The 22141-nt window shown below is 32.2% G+C and overlaps 1 protein-coding gene across 1 annotated transcript; it reads left to right on the forward strand.

Annotated features, from left to right (window-relative positions):
• The first annotated feature begins 7750 nt into the window (after positions 1-7750).
• LOC114310269 (protein FAR1-RELATED SEQUENCE 5-like) lies at positions 7751-10152 on the forward strand. Its single transcript, XM_082896540.1, has 7 exons — positions 7751-9048; positions 9145-9213; positions 9320-9388; positions 9503-9568; positions 9668-9733; positions 9827-9889; positions 9982-10152. The coding sequence occupies exons 1-7, from the start codon at positions 7762-7764 to the stop codon at positions 10135-10137; spliced, it is 1776 nt and encodes a 591-aa protein (XP_082752666.1). The 5' UTR covers positions 7751-7761; the 3' UTR covers positions 10138-10152.
• Positions 10153-22141: the final 11989 nt, after the last annotated feature.

Genomic DNA, 22141 nt, shown 5'->3' on the forward strand with positions numbered 1-22141 from the left:
GAATCCCATATTGCTGAAGAAATTGCCCATAGAGCTGTACAGAACTTTCGTTTCCATGAGGACAAGAATCCCAGGTTTATGAGATTGGATAAGGTTTCACATATTACGTCTAAAGGTACTGTTACCTGCCCCGCGACAATTCTAGATTAGTATTTTTAGAGAATCCATGGACGGGAAAAAGGGGAGGGGGTCAGTAGCAAAATTAGGGAGGATGTTACGTATCCTACTGTGATCCTGATCCATTGATCTCATGGATGCCATCTGCAGTGAGTGGAGTGGAAGACATGGTGAGTTGCTCCACTCTGGCACTGTTGTCAACTTGATTTGCTCGATCCACCAAATGGTATCTACGCAGTGAATTGATTCTGTCCCTTTCTGTAATGATTAACATTAATTCATGTTTAAGTATGCCTAACAAGTAATTAAGAAGAAATCCTGAGTTTATTACATATGCGTTGCATTATTTTGTGTTTATATCTGTTTAAAATAGAAATATCTGTTCATGTTTTTATTTCGGTCTGCGAATTGAAAGTCTTATCGGCATCTGATTTAGGAATTGATTTGATTTATGTGTTAATTAGAATTTTTAGAATTTTATGGTAGGTTAGATTGAAATTCGATTTGGAACGATTAAATTAAGATAAATAAATTATTAAGTTGAATCAACTTTGTTTCAATCACAATTAATTAGCCTAAGCTAATCAAACACATAAATAGACCACTTATAATTGAGAAGACTCATTCTTACTATCATTTTGAGCAACAAAACGTGTAGAGAAAGGGAGAAAAGAAGATTGAGCTCATCTCAGGAGGATTGTAAGAGAATTTGGAAAACTTGGCTTGAGACTTCAAACATTGACCACTGAGAGTGTAATTGGCCATTGAAGGTGAGAATTCAACCCATTAACTTTGAGACTAAGAGTACATGAGTTCAAAGAATTAAGTGAATTGAAGCAAGAATTAAGCTTAATAAAGTAGAAAAATGGAGTATACATACATGCATGTGTATTACATTGCATTTAGAGCATGTTGCCTAAGAATTTATACCATGCATGCTCATATTTTGGCCTTAGATTAAGAACTCACCATGTTTTGGGGTAGAACATCTTATTTGATCTTGAATTGGAAACTTAGAATCTCATTCATATCATGCATGGCATGGTCATGTTATGTTTTCTAAGAATTGGGTTTTGTCTTGTTTAATTGGGAAGTTTTTGGGCATTGTTTTTGCAAATTAATTTAGAATTTTCAATGTTTTCCAAGTTTAAATATGAATTCTCAAGTTTTTGACCCAAAAGGATAAGTTTTATAGCTTTGAAGTTGAGTTTGGAAGCATGGAGGTGAATCTGGAAATTCCAGAATTCGGCCTCCTCGCTTAAGCGGCATATTCTGCACTTGAGCAGCCACCTTTGTTTCTGCATCTCCGCTCAAGCGACCAAAGGTCCACTCAAGCGTGAAATGCAAGCCCTCAAAAGTTCTTGTGTTTTGACGCACGCTTGAGTGACAAAAGTCACGCTCGAGCAAAGGCTTGAGTCTCACGCTCAAGCAAGGATCGAGCATGAAAAACAAGCAACCAGTACTTTTTCAAAATTTACAGACTGCTCGAGCGGAGGAAGTTACACTCAAGCGGACCCTCACATTCTACGTGCCCGCTTGAGCAAGGAAAGCTACACTCGAGCGTAGACCCTGTTTTCAGCAAGTTTTGAAAAATATTTTCAAGTACATTTTTGCAACTTCATTCCATTCTAGGCATTCCTAGGCCATGATTAAGACACCATAACGAAGTTAATAAACTAAAAACACACCAAAACAATAAAGGACTAAGTTATCATTTCCGGGTGTGTAATTCAGTGTACGTTCGTTCTGTAACTGTGTAGGTTACACGCCACGAGGAAGTTGAATTTTCTAACTTGCAGCATCTGTTATCTGTGAGTAATAACTTAGTAAAGCTATATTCAAGTTAAATTATTTTCGGTATATGAAATAAGATATGTTTTATACTATGAATGATTGTTCAACAATAACAAGCATTTATGACATTATGCTATGATTCAAGTATGTTACAAGTTCTTGGTATCGAAGGTTCCTTATGGAACTAACAAGCTATCTGTACCTGGCTGGAGGTCCTTAAGAGGAACTGACAAGTTTACAAGTTCCCAGTTCGGAGGTTTCTTTATGAAACTGACAAGTTATCCTTACCTAGCGGGAGGTTCTTCTATAAAACTGACAAGTACGATTTAAGATTCTCTGTATGTGTTCGTCAATGCTAGCGGGTGCACTATGTAAGATTTGAGTTTAGGGATGCTGCTGCGCGGGGTGTGCAGCAGCATCTGCTGTGCACAGAAATGGGCCCATTTCAGGGCCTATTTTGATAATCCGAACCGTTCACAATTTAGAATACATCAAGTAGAATATGCCTGCAAAAAATCAAGTTAATTGGATATCGTTTACCTATTCATCCACTCACATTTGTATTCATTTTAATACTTTAAATCACAATTATTATTTATTTTTATAGATATAAATGTGAGTGGATGAATGGGTAAACGATATCCGATTAACTTGATTTTTTACAGGCATGTTCTACTTGATGTATTCTAAAATGTGAACAGTTCGGATTATCAAAATGGGCCCAAAATGGGCCCATTTCCGCGGCACAGCAGATGCTGCTGCACACCCCGCGCAGCAGCGTCCCCAAATCCATAAGATTTAGCATGAATCTCTAATCTCTATATACATGTTTAGAATGAGAATACGAATGTGAACTTTGGTTTCAGACATAGTTATGAGACATCATTCATTTACCCCTTTACTTTGTTATTATTCACTGGGCCTCCGCTCGCTAGTTATTTATTATGTATGTAGGTGAGCAGGCTCGTGATCAGGCCTAAGATGATGCTTGAAGCGTTTTTGTGTTTGTCTGCCACCTTTTGCGCCTCGCAAGGAGGTTCCAGATCAAGTCATGTTTTGTGGCTATGTTAATATGGATGTATAAGATTGTTCCTTTTGCTTTATGAACAAGTTTTCTTTGATATGTACATGAAGTGACGTGTAAATACTATATCTTTTGTCGTCACTCGTATGTTATAAAGTTGAGATTATCTGTCCCATGTATGTCTTCACAGCTCAATAGACTATGTATATTTCATGTGTTTACTTTCGCAGCCCCTAATTACAAGTCTTATTGTTAAGAGGTCTTCGGTAATCCAAGGATTACTAGCCTGTTACGACGTTAAACCTATAGGGGCGGGTTTGGGTCGTGACACTTTCTCTAACAATAGTCCTAACGCAGAGTCCTCCATCTTGTGAACTGATGCCTCCGGCAAGTTCATCGCTATTTCCATGTCTGATATCTGGGTCGGGATCAGGGGGCTTCCGAGCTCTAGCTTTGCTATCTATGAGAGATTTAGAGTGTCGTGAAGTAGGGTAATTAGGTGGGAGAGATAAAGAGAGGTCTTCATTTATCTCCTCCATCGGGATTTCTGGAGATTTGCTGGTCGATTAGTGAGGGGAAGCTCTATTTGTGTGCAATCTTTGTCCTTATCTTTTTTGAAAACATAAGTCTTAAGCGAATGGTCTCTTGAGTTGAGTTGAGCCTATGGTGATGGGCTTTTTAGGGGGTGAACAAGGCCATCAAAAAGGCTTGGGCTTTTGGTATAAGTAAATTGTTGGTGTGCAAAAATATTATCTGGCCCAATGGAGATTGGACGACTATATGAGGGACATGCCTCTTTTTCATGGCCCAGTCTAGTAGGTTTATTACCTTTGCTAGAACCCTCTTCCTGATGGGTTGGACTGCCCAATTCAGCAAATTTGTTGGAAAATTGGTTAGGCCCATTAGTCTGGGTTTTTCCATTGGGTGTAGGATGTCTGGTTCTTTTGGTGACTGACATCCACGGCCCAAAGTTAGTTTCTCTTTCCTCTGAAATCTGCAGATTGCCGTTTGTCTGACTATGTGGTGTTGGAGGGATCACAGAAACGGCTAGTCCAGTGTCGACCGGCGGCGTACTGGTAACCGGTGAAGGTTGAGATATGGATTTTGCTGTTTTGTAACGACAGAGTTCCTTCCTGTGGTCCACCCTGCCACAAAAAAAATAAAAAAAATAAAACAAAACAAAACAAAACAAAAAAGAATGAATAAATTCATATTCAATATTGTAGCTTTTCTTACCTAAAAGAAATTTAGGACAAAGGGGTTTGTTCAAGTCCATTTCGATGTAGACTTGAGCAAATTTGCCTCGTGTAGCCATGGCCGTAGTAAGGTCTATCTTGAGTGGTTTCCTAAGCTGCTTAGCAATGGTGTAGAGGACCCTTTCTTGGAAGTATTCGATCGGAACCTCCAAAAACCGTACCCAGACAGCGGTAGTGGTTTCAAAAGCTTCCAATGCCGTGAAATCAGGCTCCTATTTTTGAATAGTAAGGTAATGATCCATAATGACCCATGGACCTCTTGTATACACATGATTGCAATCTTCCTGAGAAGTAAATTTGAACAGAAAATAGTTATTGCCCAGATCTATGGCATTGAACTCGTCTTGTGTGGCCCATAGATTTTTAACTCTTGAACAGAGTGTCCTATATCCAATACTCTTGCCTTGAAGTCTAACAATGAGAGTATTGGTCCATGGTCACCTGATCTGCTGTAAAAGTTTTCTTGGAGGGCAATTCTAGAAATGTCATTTTGGGCATTAGGGCAGTCCTCGATTTGGATGTTAGCATCCCCATCCTCGTCTTCATCTGTCTCATCAGAGAGTATACTATCAACTGCATCATCAAAATAGAAATCATTCCCCGTAGGAGCTGCTAAGTTATCCTTGAAAGATTTTACCTTAGAAGAGTCAGTAGGTGGGGTTGCTGAGGAAGATGGGAAATCCAATGTGGGTGGAGTTCAGTGGGTTAGAATCGGAGTGACCACCTCTTCAACCTCCATAGCCTCACCTCTCAATGGATATGCGTTCTTAACCTTTTTCGTGCTTTGGATGAGGTGATCTTCTTCTTCCTAAGAGATGGTGTTAGGATTGCACGGACTTCCAGAAGCGGAACTTATCGCTTGTTAATGGGGTTCTTTTTAGAAGTTCAGATCTTCGGCCGCTCTTTCCAGCAGCACTCCCAACAGCACTCCAAAACGACGTCATTTTGGAGTGGAAAAACGACGTCGTTTTGTTTAGTTGGTTTTTTTTTTTTTTTTTGTTCCGAAAAATTCGAATTTCCCGCCTGATTGACTTCATCTTCGTCCCTATCTCCTCTGTTTTGCCCTAACAAACAATAAACCACGCAGCTGGATAGAGAGAGAGAGAGAGAGAAGAGAGGCGCTGGAGAACGGAGAGTGGCTCCTCGGCGCCATCTGCGAAGACGGAGAACGATGGTGGACGGAGGCGACGGTAATGGAGAGAGGTTGGCGGAGGGACGCGAGTCCGGCTGTGACGCGACGATGGCGGAGAGACGCGAGTCCGGCTGTGACGAGGTATATTTCAGTCTCTGTGTTATGTATATATGTATATTTCAGTCTCTATATTTACATTTTGTTTGGATAATCAATGTATACATTACAAATATGTCAAAGATGACCCCCCTAATCCAAAGATTGAGGCAGTTTCAGGTTGTTTCTTCTTCAAATGGGTAATTCTATTCTCTATTCTATTGCCAGATTCTGAAACAGAGTGCACTGTGCTCTGAACTCAGCCAAAAATGCACTGACAATAGAACCCAAAAACCACCGCATTTAATTTTGTAACGGTGAAGTCGTCGTCCCTTCTTTGTCCCAATTTAATACTCTCTCTCTCGGTCTCTCTCCTATTCACTCTCTCTCTCTCTCTCTCTCTCTCTCTCTGGAGCTCTATAGCTCTATCTCTTTGTCTTCATTGTCTCTACTATATTCGCCTTTAGGCATTGCAGATCTTGCTTTCTTTCTCAGTTTGATTTCGACTTCAAAGGAAAACAAACTTCTTGGGAGTCTTGAAAGTGGGGCTTATACAGAGAATGACCCATTTCTAGTGAGTTCTTGATTGAATGTTTCCGAGTTATTTATTTTTTATTTTTCAAATGCTTACCCATTTGACTGAAGCTGTTACACACCACAAAAATACATGTTTTTCTTTGCTGTTTCTGATTATTTGTGGTTTTGATTTAAGTTTTTATGCTTACTGGGTATCTTGGAGAATTGGGTTTTTTAAATTATCTTGTGTTAGATGGATGGAACAGCTTTGCCCTCTCTCTCTCTCTCTCTCTCTCTCTCTCTCTCTCTCTCTGCTGCTTGAAAACTAGGGCTTTTGGAGAACCTTGAATGTCAATGTAGGGTGAAAAAATTTTGGATGAAGAGGGCCTACTTTTTCATGCCTCTTGATCAAACATAGCTGTTTGGACTACCACTTTAGTGTTGAGAACTAATCAAAGTGTTGGGAGATTGAAAGACAGAGAAGATTCATAACCACAAGGAGTAATAAAGCCTATTATTTTACCAATGTACTTCTCATTTTCATATTATTATAACCACAAGGAGTAATAATTAATTTTTCTCTATACATTTCTCTATGTTAATTTTTATATATAATTAAGGATTTATATATAATTAAGGATTTTGTGAATTCAGAAATTAGTAATTATAAAGAAGAGTGATTAGTAACTATGATTGATTTTTCAATATCATTTATAACTATGATAGTTATATATGAAAGATATCATTTATAACTATGATCTGCTCCATCATTTCAAAGAGATTTACAAAATTATAAAATAAAACTACCTTAATAAACCACTCCCCATAACAAAATAAGTTCACATTTGATGTTGGCTAATTGATTCATTGAACCTATAAATTGATTCATTGAACCTATAAATCGAAGTAATATAAATTCATTCATTGATTCATTGAACCAATAGATTGAAGTAATATAAATTGATTCATTGAACCTATAAATCGAATTGCAGGTAATCGAAGAAAATAATGGTGTTAATGAGTTGGCTAATTGTGGTTGGAAGCCAAAATTGGGTATGTCATTTGATTCTGAACAAGCTGCATATGATTTTTATAATACCTATGGCGGAAAGGTGGGCTTTAGTATTAAGAAGCTATATGCACACAAGAACAAACATACTAAGGAAATAACTTCACGGACTTTTGTATGTTACAAAGAGGGAACTCGGGGTATTGACAAGCGAGATCCACTAGTAAAATTTCCGAGACAAGAGGTGAGGTGTGGTTGTCGTGCTCGATTTAGTATCAAGTTAGATAGAAATTTAGGAAAATATGTTGCCATTGATTTTGTTGAACATCATAATCATGATCTTGTGCCTCAAGAGTGCATTCATATGTTGCCATCCCAAAGAAAAATATCTACCACCCAAGCAATTGAAGTAGAATTGGCTGCAGAATCTGGAATTCCTCTTAGGTCTGCTTATGAGCTATTTGGTAGGGAATCTAGTGGAAGAGCATCACTTGGCTTCACCAAATTGGACCAAAAAAATTACTTGAGATCGAAGAGACAAAAAGATTTGGAATATGGAGAAGCGGGTAGTGTGTTGCAATACTTTCGTAAGAAAAGTCTAGAAAATCTATCCTTTTATTATGTAGTCCAATTAGATTGTGAAGAGCAAATAAGTAACATATTTTGGGCGGATGCACAAATGATAATGGACTGTGCTCAATTTGGTGATGTAGTGACCTTTGACACTACTTACAAATTAAATAATGAACATAGACCTTTTGGAACCTTTGTTGGATTTAATCATCATCGAGAAACTGTTGTATTCGGTGCAGCATTGATGTATGATGAGACTGCCGAATCATTCACATGGTTGTTTCAGATTTTTTTGGAGGCAATGTCAAACAAAGCTCCAAAAACTATTTTCACCGATCAAGATGCTGCGATGGCTAAGGCCATTCCAATTGTCATGCCTAGTACAAACCATCGACTTTGTACATGGCATTTGATGCAAAATGCCGTGAAGCATGTGAGTTCCCTCTTTCAAGATGTTGGGGTAAAGGGTGCCTTTTCAAAATTTATGCATCAAATTGATGATGAAGAAGAATTCAAAATACAATGGGACCAAATGCTTCATAGGTATGATGCACACAACAATCATTGGTTGGCGCAAACTTTTGGTGTGAAGGAGAAATGGGGATGGCCATATATTATGAATTCTTGGGCAGCTGGAATGAGTACTACTCAACTAAGTGAATCATTCAATGCATTTTTGAAGGATTATCTCAATTGTGATCATAACTTGATGGAATTTTTCAAGCATTTTGAGAGGGTGCTCTATGACAAAAGGTATAAAGAATTGGAAGCCGAGTATAATTTGTGTCAAAAATTGCCAAGGGTTGCCATTCCAACTGTGATGTTAAAGCAAATGGCAGATATTTACACCAAAACAATTTTTGAGGAATTCCAAAATGAGTACGTGCAGTCCATTGAAGCGTCCATTGTAGGCACTATGCATGATGGTGAGAGTACCATATTCACAATTCAAACGGATGTAGATGGAAAAAAAGATAAGAATGTGACAATGGATAGAGATGGTTTTTTGAGTTGTAGTTGCAAGAAGTTTAAAGTGAAGGGCATAGTGTGTCAACATTGTTTAAAGGTGCTTAGAGAGATAATCAATGCAAAGGACCTTCCTGTACAATACATACTCAAACGATGGACAAAAAAAGCAAGGGCTGAAACTGTGAAAGATAGGCGTGGGTATGATGTCAAGGCTGATGTCAAACTACATCAAAGCGACCGATATAGGTCATTGATGAATATGTTTAGAGCTATAGCAAGTAGAGCCGCCGAAAGTGAAGAAACTTATCATTTGTCACTTGCAAAAGGTGAAGAACTGAGTGTCATGGTTGAAGACAAATTAAGTGTGCACACTTTTGGTCAAGTGGAGATCACTGAATTCAGAAATTCCTCAGCTAACACATGCCCACAGAGTGATGAAGTAGATTGTCCAATCCAAGCCAAGGGACTGAAGAAAAGACAAGCAACTACTAAGGGAAGAAGGAGGATCAAGGGCGGGATGGAAAAATGTATTGCGAAGAAGAAAAGAATGCAATCTAAGCAGGTAATTAATTGAAGTTATGTCTGATTGTTATGTGTTATCAATTTTGTGTTATGTGTGTTAGGAAAATAATTTATTAAATAATTTGGTTGTTTGCAGGGTGATAGTTTTTGTACTCTTGAAGGTCAATATGAGCCTCCTGCTGCCATGGGTAATATTTCTAGTCAGGTAATTTTTACTATTGTGTGCAACCTTGTATTAATTTGATGGATTGATTATTCTTGCAACTAGTAGCGTTATATTGATTATTTTTGGTCTTTTGTGGTGCATGTAGGATGGTTCTTTTTCTACTTATCAAGGTCAATCTCAACCTTCTTCCGACATGGGTAATCATTCGATACAGGTAATATTTAATTTAGGGTGTTTACCTTTGACATGCATAGACGTTAGGGAAATTGAACCTCATAAGGAATTATGATCTTTGTCTTGTTCTTTGCTTTATGTTGGTTTACTTTAGGGTGTTTACACTCCACAAGGTCAATCTCGACCTCCTTTTGCCATGGGTCGTAGTAATTATGTTGAGGTAATATAACATATTGTTTGTTTTTTAACATGAAAATGCATTATGAATTTTTTTTAAAATGCATTGTCTTATTCTTTGCTTTATGTTGGTTTACTTTAGGGTGTTTACACTCCACAAGGTCAATCTCGACCTCCTTTTGCCATGGGTCGTAGTAATTACGTTCAGGTAATATTTCATATTGTATGTTTTTAAAAATGAAAATACATTATTATTTTTTTTGATGGACATTCTTCTTTTATTTGTGTTGGTTTACTTTAGGGTCATGGTCGCGAATCCCAATCTCAACTTTCTTTTGCCACGTGTCATACTAATTATGCCGAGGTAATATTTCATATTGTATGTTTTGTAAAATGAAAATACATTATTACTATTTTTCATTTCATACTTTATTTTTTTACGTTGGTTTACTTTAGGGTGATGGTCGTGCAACCTATATTTCTCAACCTGAATCCCAATCTCGACCTGAATCCCAATCTCAACCTTCATTTGCCATGGGTCGTACAAGTGTACATCATGTCATGTATCCTACATATGATGTGAGTTGTAATTGGTTACATACTTTACATTGAAAATGTAGTATAGATTCTAAAAAAAGTTTAATACATGTATCACTATTGCAGGAAACGCCTCAGTCAATGCCGCCTGATTCAATGCCTTTACTGTATCCCACTCCGACATCGTTTCAGAAATTGCTTCGAGATAGTACTGCAGTCCAACTGTCACAAGCCTCACATAGTCCTGCTGACAGTCGTGTGGATGGACATCCCTGGAAGGTTTGCACTGAACGATGATGTTATTATATTTGTGGATTTGGGTGTATTTTTTTTTATGTTCGGTGCGATTTGGATATTTTTGATGGACAATTTTTTTTATGTATTTGTAATGTTTTGTGGGATTTGTATAATTTTTATGGATATATTTTTTATGTATTTGTAATGTTTGGTGGGATTTGAATTTTTTTATGGACATTTTTTATTACACCCAAGAAGGGGTGAGAGTTTAATATTAATGTATTCATGTTTGGTGGGGATTTCAATGTTTGCGTACATTTTTTATTACACCCAAGAACGATGATGTTTTTTTACTTCACATGATAAATTCTTCATTAATACGGTCAGAAGTTTGATTCATAGTTTACTCTGTTTTTCCATTCAATTTAAATTCTTCAAACGCCATTTTTCACATTTGTTTAAAAATGTAATTTCTAGAATTGTTTAGTTTACATTCTTAATTTCTAGAAAGTGCACAGCTTTAAACTTTGCATGCCATATGATACCAATTCTCACAATTGGGATATTCAAAATAAGAATGGAGATATATAATGCTTTAGTTTGGATGACATCATTAAAAACTAAAATCAATGTTTCTATGTCAATTTGAATTTTAAAATTTCCTGTTTTGATTACACCCTGTAATGTAATGGACAGGTTGAACTTATTTCCGGTTATTTACTGTTTTGATTGCACCCTGTAATGGACAGGTTTGATTTTATTTCCTGTTTTGAGTACACCCTGTAATGGACAAAATACACTTATTCCCTGTTTTCATTACACCCTGTAACGGACAGGTTGAACATAATCATAACCATACAAAGTGCACAACATAACCATACAAACTGATTACACAGATTACACAGCTCTGCTGGACAAAATGAACAAAATAACCAAGTGCCATTACATAACCATATAACCATACAAAATTAACAAGTCCAGTTAACCATACAAACATATAGTTTACCTAACCACATAACCATACAACCTGCCACTAGCTGTCATGGGTCGCAAAGATTACAAAACTATTACATTTTTATAACTAACACGATCCCAATTACAAGCAAGATACACAACCCATAAATACGACTCGAATTTTGATTTATGTCTGTTTCCAACTTAAGCATCTTCGCCCTCATAAATTGCAGTTCTTCACTTTGAAATCGAAGTTGTTCATTCATAAGTCGAAGTTGTTGTTCGGTGACAGTTGACATATTTTCCATTTGCACTACTCCTTCACGTCTACCTTGTGAATTTGTAGGCAAGCACCATCCCATAAAATCGCCGCAATTTTTACAACAATAAAATAATTTGTTTCTGTTTTGTTCCGTCTCCGAAATTTGAATAGTTGCTTTCTTATGACATTTAGGGCAATTTCTGTTGTTGAACGTCAACTGATCTGAGGTACCTCCGTTAACAGTTGAACTTGACATCTGCAAAATTATGCACACAATTCATAGTAAAGTTATATACACATTCAACTTGAATCATATCATTCCTACATACACCTACTTTTCAATCTTTTGGTTTTTGCTTCTTTTTTTTAAAAAAAAAAAAAAAAAAAAAACTCTTACGTTGTCCTAAACAGGAAGGTTATTAAAAAAACTTTTAGGTTGCCCTAAACAGGAAGCTCTGACACTTCCCTCAAGTTAGGGTAAATTTGCTATATTTACATTTGCATATGTATGCATGCATCCAAGCATAAATTATATCTATCAGATCTAATTAATTGCACATTTCATTTAATCAATAAGTGCACTTGACAAATGGATCTATACTTGCATTAATAACTTCAAGATAACTTCAAGATCCAAACATATTGTTGAAGTTATGTATGCCAAACATATTTATAAATTAAAAAAAGAAAGAAGTTATGTATGTCAAACATATTGTTGAATGATTGTGAACTTGTGATATCTCAGTTTGTAATCTAAATCCTTAAACTGACATTCTTCTACACACATATATAAACACAAACCTTGGTATTTAAATTTTGATACTTTCATATTCCAACATTTTCAACATACCTCTCTGTCTTTCTCAAGAATAGAAAATCATGGCTGCTCTGCTTAATAAACCTATGCTTTTGTTTCTTTCGTTCGCGGCTAGTTTATGGTTGTATTGTCATTTCTCTGAGGCTGCACTCCCGTGTTTCCATCACCCCTTGAAAACCGATGGCTCCCTTAGCTTTTTGGTGGTCGGAGATTGGGGACGTAAAGGCCTTTTCAACCAATCTAAAGTTGTTTCTCAGGTCTTTCATTTTTCTTCCCTTAATTATTAATCATCAATTTTTTTTTTTTTCAAAATAAAAATATTGGATTTTTGAAATGTGCTATATATGTTTACTTCAGAATTTTCAGGAGTTATTTAATTTAATACCTTTGATAAACACTTGAATGGTATAAATGGACTGATTGTTTTGTTTGGTGATCATACATAATATTGCCAAAGATGGCATATTTGAATTGAATCTTCCCTTTTGCAAAAAAATAAAATTAGTATCAATCTACTAGGGGCCATGTCTACTAGTATTTTTACAATCATCTCTAATTGGACTACATGAACTGAAATCGGAAATTTTAAGGGCTAACCATATGAGATTTATAGTTTAGGTATGAAATGGGGAAAAAAATGGTTAAAATTTAAGGAATAAAGTGAAATTAACCCTAAATAGAATCCAAACGTCTAGCAATGAAGAAGAACAAGCGGATTGAGAGAAATTGAAACAATTGAGGAATTTAGAGAGAGAAAGAGAGAGAACTAAAATGCTGTAGTTTAATAATTACAGATAGTAGTATATGATGATTGGTAAGACAAGATGTATACATGTCCATTAAAAATTTAAACTGAGTGAGTGTTTATGAAATTGCTACAATTGAAATCATCTTTATATCTACACATCTTTGTGGATATATATATATATATATACACACAGAAAAATAGTGATCAGAAAGCAACATTAAATAGGTAAGCCTAACCCTAAAGATCATCAAACTATACCTTCCTGCAAATCTTCAAGCAAAAAAGAAAAACAACAACATACTAAAACAGAAACAGTCACGGCAGAAAACATTCCAGAGAACAACATTCAAAAAATAAGACCTAGTCAGAACTAAAACCCACAAAACAAAAACAAAAACAAAAACAAAACAAAACAAAAATGTTTTTCGGAAGCAATTCAAATTGAATAGATAATTCACCAAAAAATCAAAATCAGAGAGATTGAATGGTAAAACAATTGATCGAATTGGAGCACAAACACACACACACACACACACACACACACACACACAGAGAATGAACTGACCTTAATCGGCGATTTTACGATCGACAGAGAGGGGGTTTGGTTTGTTCTTCTCTGGAATTTATGGAGTTCAGATCTTCGGCCGCTTCTCCTCTCCTTTGTGTCCTCTGTCTAGGGTTCAAAAATGGAAAGGGGAAAGGTGAATAAGAAGAAAAGAAAGGAAAAATATATATATATATATATATATACAAAACGGCGTCGTTTTGTAGTGCTGCTGGGAGTGCCGCTGGAAAGAGCGGCCGAAGATCTGAACTCTCTTTTTAGGTATTGCTATTACTTGTTGGGAAAATCAATGGTGCAAGCCATTAAAATTGGTAAATGATAAAAAATATCACGCCATTTGTAATATTAATTATTGTCACTTTGTAGCAAAATTTAGGAATGAACGAATTTTTAAAGTGAAAATTACAAGTTGTTTTGATTATATTATGAGCATTGTCGTTATTGTGTGGCGAAAATATCATGAATTGAGGTGTACAAAATGACACGTCCACAAAGACAAGTTGACATTTATTTAAACCAAGGCCAACCTTTTAAATGATTATATGAGATTGTCACCAAGATTCTTCATTAGAAATAATCATTCAGGATAAGTCAGTTTTAGCAAGTTAGCCCTCCTTTGAAAAGTGGTTTTTTTTTTTTTTTTTTTTTTTTTGGCTAAATTAAGCCTTGTTTGGGGGTACACTATACCATATCAGTATACCTTTTATTTTTTTATCTTTTTTAAGTCATATTATATTTTTACTTTTTTATATATATTTTTATAAGAAGTTTAAAAAATGCCTTACTTTCATCCCAACAAGGCATTCACAAAAAATATAAAATAAATTAAAAAGTTAATAAGACAAAATATTATATTTAAATTATAATCATTTTACTTTTTCTTTTAAAAAAATTAAAAAAACAAACCTAAACGAATTTTTTAGCGCCCCAGATAATCTATGCTATTCTACATATTTGTTATAGGCCATTGACATTATAGATAGCTAAAGATAGGCTTTTTATAGCGAAAGATAGGCTTTTTTATTAATGTAAATATGACATTATTTTATTTTATTTTAAAATATCTCAATAGAATGAGATTCTAAAGATAAGCTATTCATAGAGATCATAATCAAAGATCAACTTGGTAATTATGGAGTGTTTTGAAAAACTTTTTAATTTTTTGATTTTTTTTGTTGAATTTTTTGGCCAGGTTGTTTTGGGTAAAAAAGTTGGTTTTTTTTTGACAAAAAATTAGGTTGTTTTAAGTAAAAAAAACTGATTTTTTTAATTAAAAAATTTAAAAAATTAAAAAATTGACTTTTGTAGTACGTTGTCAAAATAGAAAAAAGCTGACTTTTTTTAGGAGTTGTTTGGGATAACCTAAATAAATATATTTTTTATCTTTTTATGAAAAGATGTACAGAAAAATAAAAAAGTGATGTGATGAAAAAATAAATAAAAAAATAAAAAGATAAATTATTTCCAACTTCCCAAACTTGGCCTTAGTATAAACGAAGGCCAACCTTTTTTAGTATATTTATATCTAACCTATGCCATGTTGTTGACCTCCGAGATAGGAGTAGACCTGGAGAATAATAAGATTGATTTAAAAATTAACTATAAAAATAGAAGCAAAACAAAATTTTGGTAACATTTTATTTTTAATTTTCAATTTATATTTATAAAAATTTAAAAAACTATCATATAAACTTGTTTTGTAATTTTTTGAGTTTATAAATAAATTTCCTCAAATTAAAAACTAAGGTGAAAACCATAAACTCAAAAAAAGTTCTTACAATTGTTAACGGATGTAAATGTGGAGAAAAAGCGAAACTAACCTAGTTTTTGTGTTTTTATTTAAACTAAACGTGTTTGTAGTTTTTATTTTTTTAAAAATAAATAAAAGTTAGTTTATAATTTTTTTATGAACATAAACAACAAAAAAGTAACATTTCCAAACGCCACTATAGTATATTTATAAAAAAAAAAGTTTTCAAAAGAAATTTTGATTATAACCCACTTTAAAAAAAAAAAAAACTATTAAAAAGTCAAATTTAAATTTTTATACAGGATGGGTATTTTCAAACTTTTCATGGTGTGACATTCGTTACAATAGGGTGCGTTTATTTGGACGGACTGAATAAGGGGGATTATAATCCATCAGACTATTAGTTCTGGGATACATTGTTCCAAGACTATTTGGTTTGACTAAATTTGTATTCTATGTTTGTTTAGTCATGGGATTAGATGTCTGGATTGGACTATTTTTAGGTCAAGTTTGGCATCCTTAAAATAATCCATCTTTTTATCTTTTTATCTTTTTTCCATCACATCACCTCTCTACTTTTCTGCACATCTTTTCGTAAAAAGACAAAAAGTGCACTTATTTAGATCATCCCAAACAGCCCCTATCCAATGTTTGTTTGGGATATTATGAAAAAGGATAAATGCTCAAATGACTATTTTATCCTTTTCAATTATTTACTAAGTAATAGCAATATTAAACATAACTTTAATATTTTAATTATTTTTAGCTAGATTAAATAAAAATTTGTTTTATTTTATTTTTTGCACAATATTTTAATTATTTTAATTTATTATTTTCAATTAAATTAAATTTATAATTTATAATTTATATTTTTTATTTAATAAATAATTTTAAATTAATGACAATAAAAAATAATTTTATTTAATATATAAATTAAATTTTCAACAACACTAAAAAAATTTAATTTATAAGGCCATAATTTATAATTTATTATTTTTAAATAAATTTAATTTGTAATTTATATTTTTTATTTAATATATAATTTTAAATTAACAACACTAAAAAAATAATTCAATTTAATATGTAAATTTAATTTTTTAACAACACTAAAAAGTTTAATTTATAATGCCATAATTTATACTTTATTATTTTTAATTAAATTTAATTTATAATTTATAATTTATAATTAAAAAATTTTATTTAATATATAATTTTAAATTAACAACACTAAAAAAATAATTTATAAATTTTCAAAAGACTATTTTATCCTTTTCTAATTGTTTGCTAAGTAATAGCATGGAGGGTAAAATGGACATTTCACAAAATAATCTCATGAGATACCAATCCCATGGTTTCTATCCCACCTCCCCCCATGGGATAGAATAGTCCCATATTTGTGGGACTAATAATCCGGGAAAAAAAAATGAAACAAACAATGGACTATTAATCCGGTGAGATTAATAGTCCAATCTCACCCCTTAATCCTTCAAAACAAACACACCCATAGCGTAGTTAGTCAAAATAAAATTATAAAAATATGAGAAAGGATAATTTGCATAGTGAATGATGATTTTATTTGAAATGTATTTGTCATTATTTTTTTAGTAAGCCAAACATGAGAATTTTATTTCAATATACCAAACATTAACTTAAACTTTAATTTGATATACCACTTCCAAAATTTGTTAATCTTACAGCAAATATAGTAGGAAATAACTAACTTAATTTGATGCTCTGAGGAAGTTTATCATAAAAACATGTATCACCCAATTATAATTAGCCATGCCACATATTCACAAAAAAAAAAAGAAAAAGAAGTTCGCAATTTAAAATGCATTCACCATGTTTATTACGAGTTGGCTCACAATGACAATATTTTAAATTCTAAATATTTTTTAAATTTTTTTTGGGATACATAGTAATTTGGAATTGTAATACATGTCTTATTTTTTTGTCCTACAATGTTGCCATCCTTACTGAAAGCCAGTGACCCGTTTAATCTTATTCCAATAAATTATTTTTCTACCCTTATAAAAAAAAATTTATTCAAAATTTTCTACTAATAGCAAAAGAACCTTGAGAGTTTTTTTTAATCGAAAAGCAATTTGGTACTTCCATTTCATTAGATGGGCAACAAGAGTTGAGAAAATTTAACTTCGTTTGAGATCAGAATTCTCTAAAGCTTAATAAAGATTTAATAATAAATTGGTTCAAGTACTATATAAAAATGGGTCCTGTTTAAGGTTGTCAATAACAATCACATAATATCAAAATATTTATAATCTCAATTTACATTTCACATATCTCAAAATATTTTTATATATTTTTTACACATTTTAATATGCATATTTCAACAATAACAATAATCTTATGAAGAAAAAAAAAATCTTAAGAGTTTTGTTTAGCATTTTTCAACAAAATTGATTAAAAAAAAATGAAGAAAATTTGAAAAAAAAAATGATTAATTACACCAAGACTCATTAATTATTAGTGAATATTACTTTATCCTCTCATTTATGAAACCGTATATATTGACCCTTCAACTATGAAAATGGTAAATAAATAAATAAATAAATAATAACTCTTTTGGAGATGGTCTAGAATAAGTGAAAGTGATACATTTTAAAGTTAAATGATAGATAAGAAAAATAAAATAATATCCACTAATTGGTGAAAGTATCCCCAAAAAATGAACAGTTGAAGCATTGACATGTACTAGAACCACAAAAAAATGAACCAGCCAGGAAAATTTGGAACAAGTTGTTTTTCCAAAGAATAGAAGAGGTAAGGGAGACATTTTCTGAAACTTGAAAATGAAAGAAAAAGCCAGAAAGAGTCAGTCAATCCACATGGAATGGAACCCTAGTTTTCCACCCTATCCTTATCAACATGTCTATTTCACATTGTAATTAGCAACAAACTACAATAACTCAGAGGTAACAATTTCTTGTTTGTGTCCAAATATATTACCATAAAAATTCTTCTAGGTCTTTTATGATTTTAGATACAACATTAGCTATTAATCATTTTAGTTGACACTTCTCAACGACCAAACAAGCAATCAACAGCACTATATTATGCATTTTGATATGATATATTTCTTTTCTTTTTTTTTTTTTTCTTTTTTTTTTGGGGTGTGTAGTTTTCTCTTCTATATGCGCTTGCCTACAAAAATCGGGGAGAACTCTTTTCCTTTAAAAAATGACAATATCAACCGCTATGCGAAATTAGGTATTTTTATTGTTTTTAAAACTGTTGTTAAATGTTGAATTATTTTTTTCTCTTTCAAATTACTTCATACAATTAAAATCCAAATACCGCCTAAAAGGGAGAATGAAGAGGACCACTTGAACTAAATATGTTATTAGTAATTCAATGACAAAACTTAGGCTATATTTGATTGGGTTTTTAGAAATTTTCTTTTTTTTTTTTTTTTTATTTGGTTTTATATTATATTACCTTTTTCCAAGGGCAGAACTAAATTTTAAAAATTTATAATTTTTTAGTATTTATTTTTGTTAAATTAATTTATATTTTCTTAAAATAAATTCTGAAAATCAAATCAAATAGAGCATTAGTCTCTCTCTCTCCCTCTCTTAGAGCATGAAAAAACTTGCTTTTTTATTCACAAAAATTGTTTTTCTTTTGATAAGTGTGAGTGTTGATTTTCGACTACACAACCAAATAGAAAACGTAGCTGGAAAGCATAAGCAAAATAGATTAAGCCAACTACTTGCCAACAAGAAGATGAGAATTTGGCTCAATCTATTTTGCCAGTGTTCTCCAACTAAATTCCTTGTTTGATTGTGTGGTCGAAAACCAATACCCACATAAGTATTTATAAACTTTTGTTCATATGCATCATGCCTAATCCATCTTTTATTCTCATATGTGAGGTTGATATACACTATAACTGTTCAATTTAATATAATCATTATAAAATTTCTAAATAAATATTTACCAATTAACGAAAGAATTAAAAATTTTACTATTTAGTATAAGATGGATGGTTTGAAAATGTGATTTAACTCACTGTGTGAACTTGGTATACTACAAATTATAATATCACTACAATAAATTAAATTTTAAAGATAAGTATAGATGATATCATTTCTTATGGATGAAATATTTTGAATGTCAAAAGTATTATTGTATTTTTAGTAAAAAAAATAAATATTTAATAATAAATTATTATTCTTTTAAGACCAAAATTTTTGCCAATAAAAAAAATAGACCTTTTAGTACGAAATTGTTTTGTTTTTAAAATTGCTAAAGGTCATGTTTTTTACTTTTTGGAACAGACTTTTCGTGACAATTTACATGATTACTGAAATTGGACTCTTAATATTTTTTGTAATAAAATTTTTACTTTTAAAAATGAAACAATTTAATTTCTAAAATTTTTATATTTTATAGTGTATGTATTAAAACTACCTTAAAAGGTTGTCTGACTTGATTCTCTAACCATTAACGTGTGTCGTCTCCGCCAGCCACATAATGAATAGGGTAACATGTTTATTTGTCTACATGTTCTTTTTATTTTTTTATTATTTAATAAATCAAAATTTTCAAATTCTAACTTTTAACATGAAAAAAATTAAATTCATCTTATTTTTCACTTCGGTATTTCTTGCCAGGGAAGAGGGAGACGGCGGTGGTTCCCCAACCTCTTCGATCTCCCTCTCCTCTTCCTTCCTCTCCCATCCCTCTAATCCTCCTTTGATTCTCTTCCAGATTTTGTCCTTAACTCATATCTGATGTTTGTCTCACCAACTCGGCCATCATCGCCTTACCTTCTCTACCCTCGAACATAGAGCTTTAAGATATAACTTCATATCTTTTCACAGTCTGAAAGCCAATATTAGATAACGTGTTTGCTTCACGCTAAGTGAACACCTCAATTTCAATTTTCTATCTTGACCAACAGATGTGGGGTCTTCAGATTTTAAGTTGAAGGTTACAGAACTATGGAGTTTTGGATGAGTTTGTTGATGACTTCGATCTGGTTTTTTTTTTTTTTTTTTTCTCTTAATTTTTCATTTGTTGATGTAAAAAATTTTCATGTGTGGAGGTTTGTTTTCCTACGTTGTGATGACCTTTTTTTTTTCCTCTATCGAAACTTGAATCTTTCATTCTATGGAGATTATTTATCTTTTTTTTGAGATTTTGTAGTACCGTTATACCGGATTGATTCAATCTTGTGATAACACAAATTGAATCATAAAAAGTATAATATAGTAGATTGAGATTTATTCTAAATGTGGACATTTTTATAAGTGGGTTTAATATTAGTCTTTCCATGTATTTTACATGAACCTTAATCCATTCAAAAGTGACTCAAATCTATTTGAGGCCCAAAGCAAATAATTCAATTGGAGCCCTCTGTTAAAAAAAAAAAAAAAAAAATTAAAAAAAAATCACTATCATTTTTTTTTTTTTTTGTATACAATAATTTTTATTTAAAATTCTTAACATTTACAATGAAAATAATTTTATTTATTCGAATTATAATTTTTCTTAATTGATAGTTGCCTCATATCCCTAACATGCACATTCAAAACATTTTGATATTTAACAAATTAAATTATGTAAAATTTCATATTTTTTGTTCTCCTTTTAATTTATGAGAATTGTTTTGATTGATAGTTTCTTATGTATGTACAACTTGTATAGTAAAGGTTAGGGATGCGCATTAGCATGTGGTCCCACCTAACCCAGCCCACATTTTTAAAGATGGGGGATTGATATTTAAGCCCGTTTATAAATGCATCTGGTTTAGGAATAGTTTTTTAACCCAATCCAAGGTGGATTGGTGGGACTTACATGTAAGTCTTAATAAATATACTTAGGTCTTGTTTGGGAACCTTTTATTTTAGTTAAAAATTCAAAAAATTACTAACAAAAAAGCTAACAACCCATACAAAAAAGTCAAAGATTCTTTTTTCTCTCTACTTTTTGCACATCTTTTCGTAAAAAGTCAAAAAGTCATCCCAAACATACTAGTTTTTTTTAGCTCATATTTTAGTCAAATAGCCAAAAAGTTACTAAATTAGTCTGTTCCCAAACGAGGCCTTATTATTTAATAAGTCTTATAATAATTAATGAAAATTTTCATCAAACATTATTAAAAAACGTTACTCATTGTTAATTTTTAGTAACAATTTGAAAATTGTCACAAAAAATGTCATTAATTATAAGTTTTAACGACAACTTAAAAAAACCATTACAAAAAAATATCATTAATTTTCAACTTTCAACAACAGTATGAAAAATTTATCACAGAAAAATTTCACTAATTGTAAGTTTTAGTGACAATTTATAAAAATCATGACAAAAAAATCACAAATTATTAATTTTTAGTGACATGTGCAAAAAAATCGTTACAAAAAATTATTTTTAACAACGATTTTACTATGACTTCTTTTTAATATGACTTGATGAGAATTAACACTATGTTTGGATTGAATGATTTGGAGAGAAAAGAAAAGAAAAGAAATGGAGATATGTATTTCTTTTGTTTGGATAACTTAATAGAGAAAAATGGGGAGAAACAAAGAGAAACTCATTTTTCTTATAATTTTCATTTTCAATCTTTCCAAAAGTAAAGAGATTGGAAGAGAAAAGAAATCAACAGATTCTTATATTTTCATAATACTAATTTTGTCCCTGTAAAAATAAAAAGAAATAAAATGATTAACAAAATATAAAAAGATTATTTTGATAATATAACATAAAATATTTTCTTT

This window comes from Camellia sinensis, chromosome 11, assembly GCF_055761805.1.
Source record: "Camellia sinensis isolate YWXY chromosome 11, ASM5576180v1, whole genome shotgun sequence".
NCBI lineage: Eukaryota > Viridiplantae > Streptophyta > Magnoliopsida > Ericales > Theaceae > Camellia > Camellia sinensis.

Bases quoted from the DNA above. Each gene is read 5' to 3' on its own strand.
- LOC114310269 (XM_082896540.1), top strand. From the start codon at position 7,762: ATGTATGATGAGACTGCCGAATCATTCACATGGTTGTTTCAGATTTTT. The intron at 9,214-9,319 runs GTAATTTTTACT...TGGTGCATGTAG, and splicing joins TGGGTAATATTTCTAGTCAG to GATGGTTCTTTTTCTACTTA. The intron at 9,890-9,981 runs GTAATATTTCAT...GGTTTACTTTAG, and splicing joins GTCATACTAATTATGCCGAG to GGTGATGGTCGTGCAACCTA.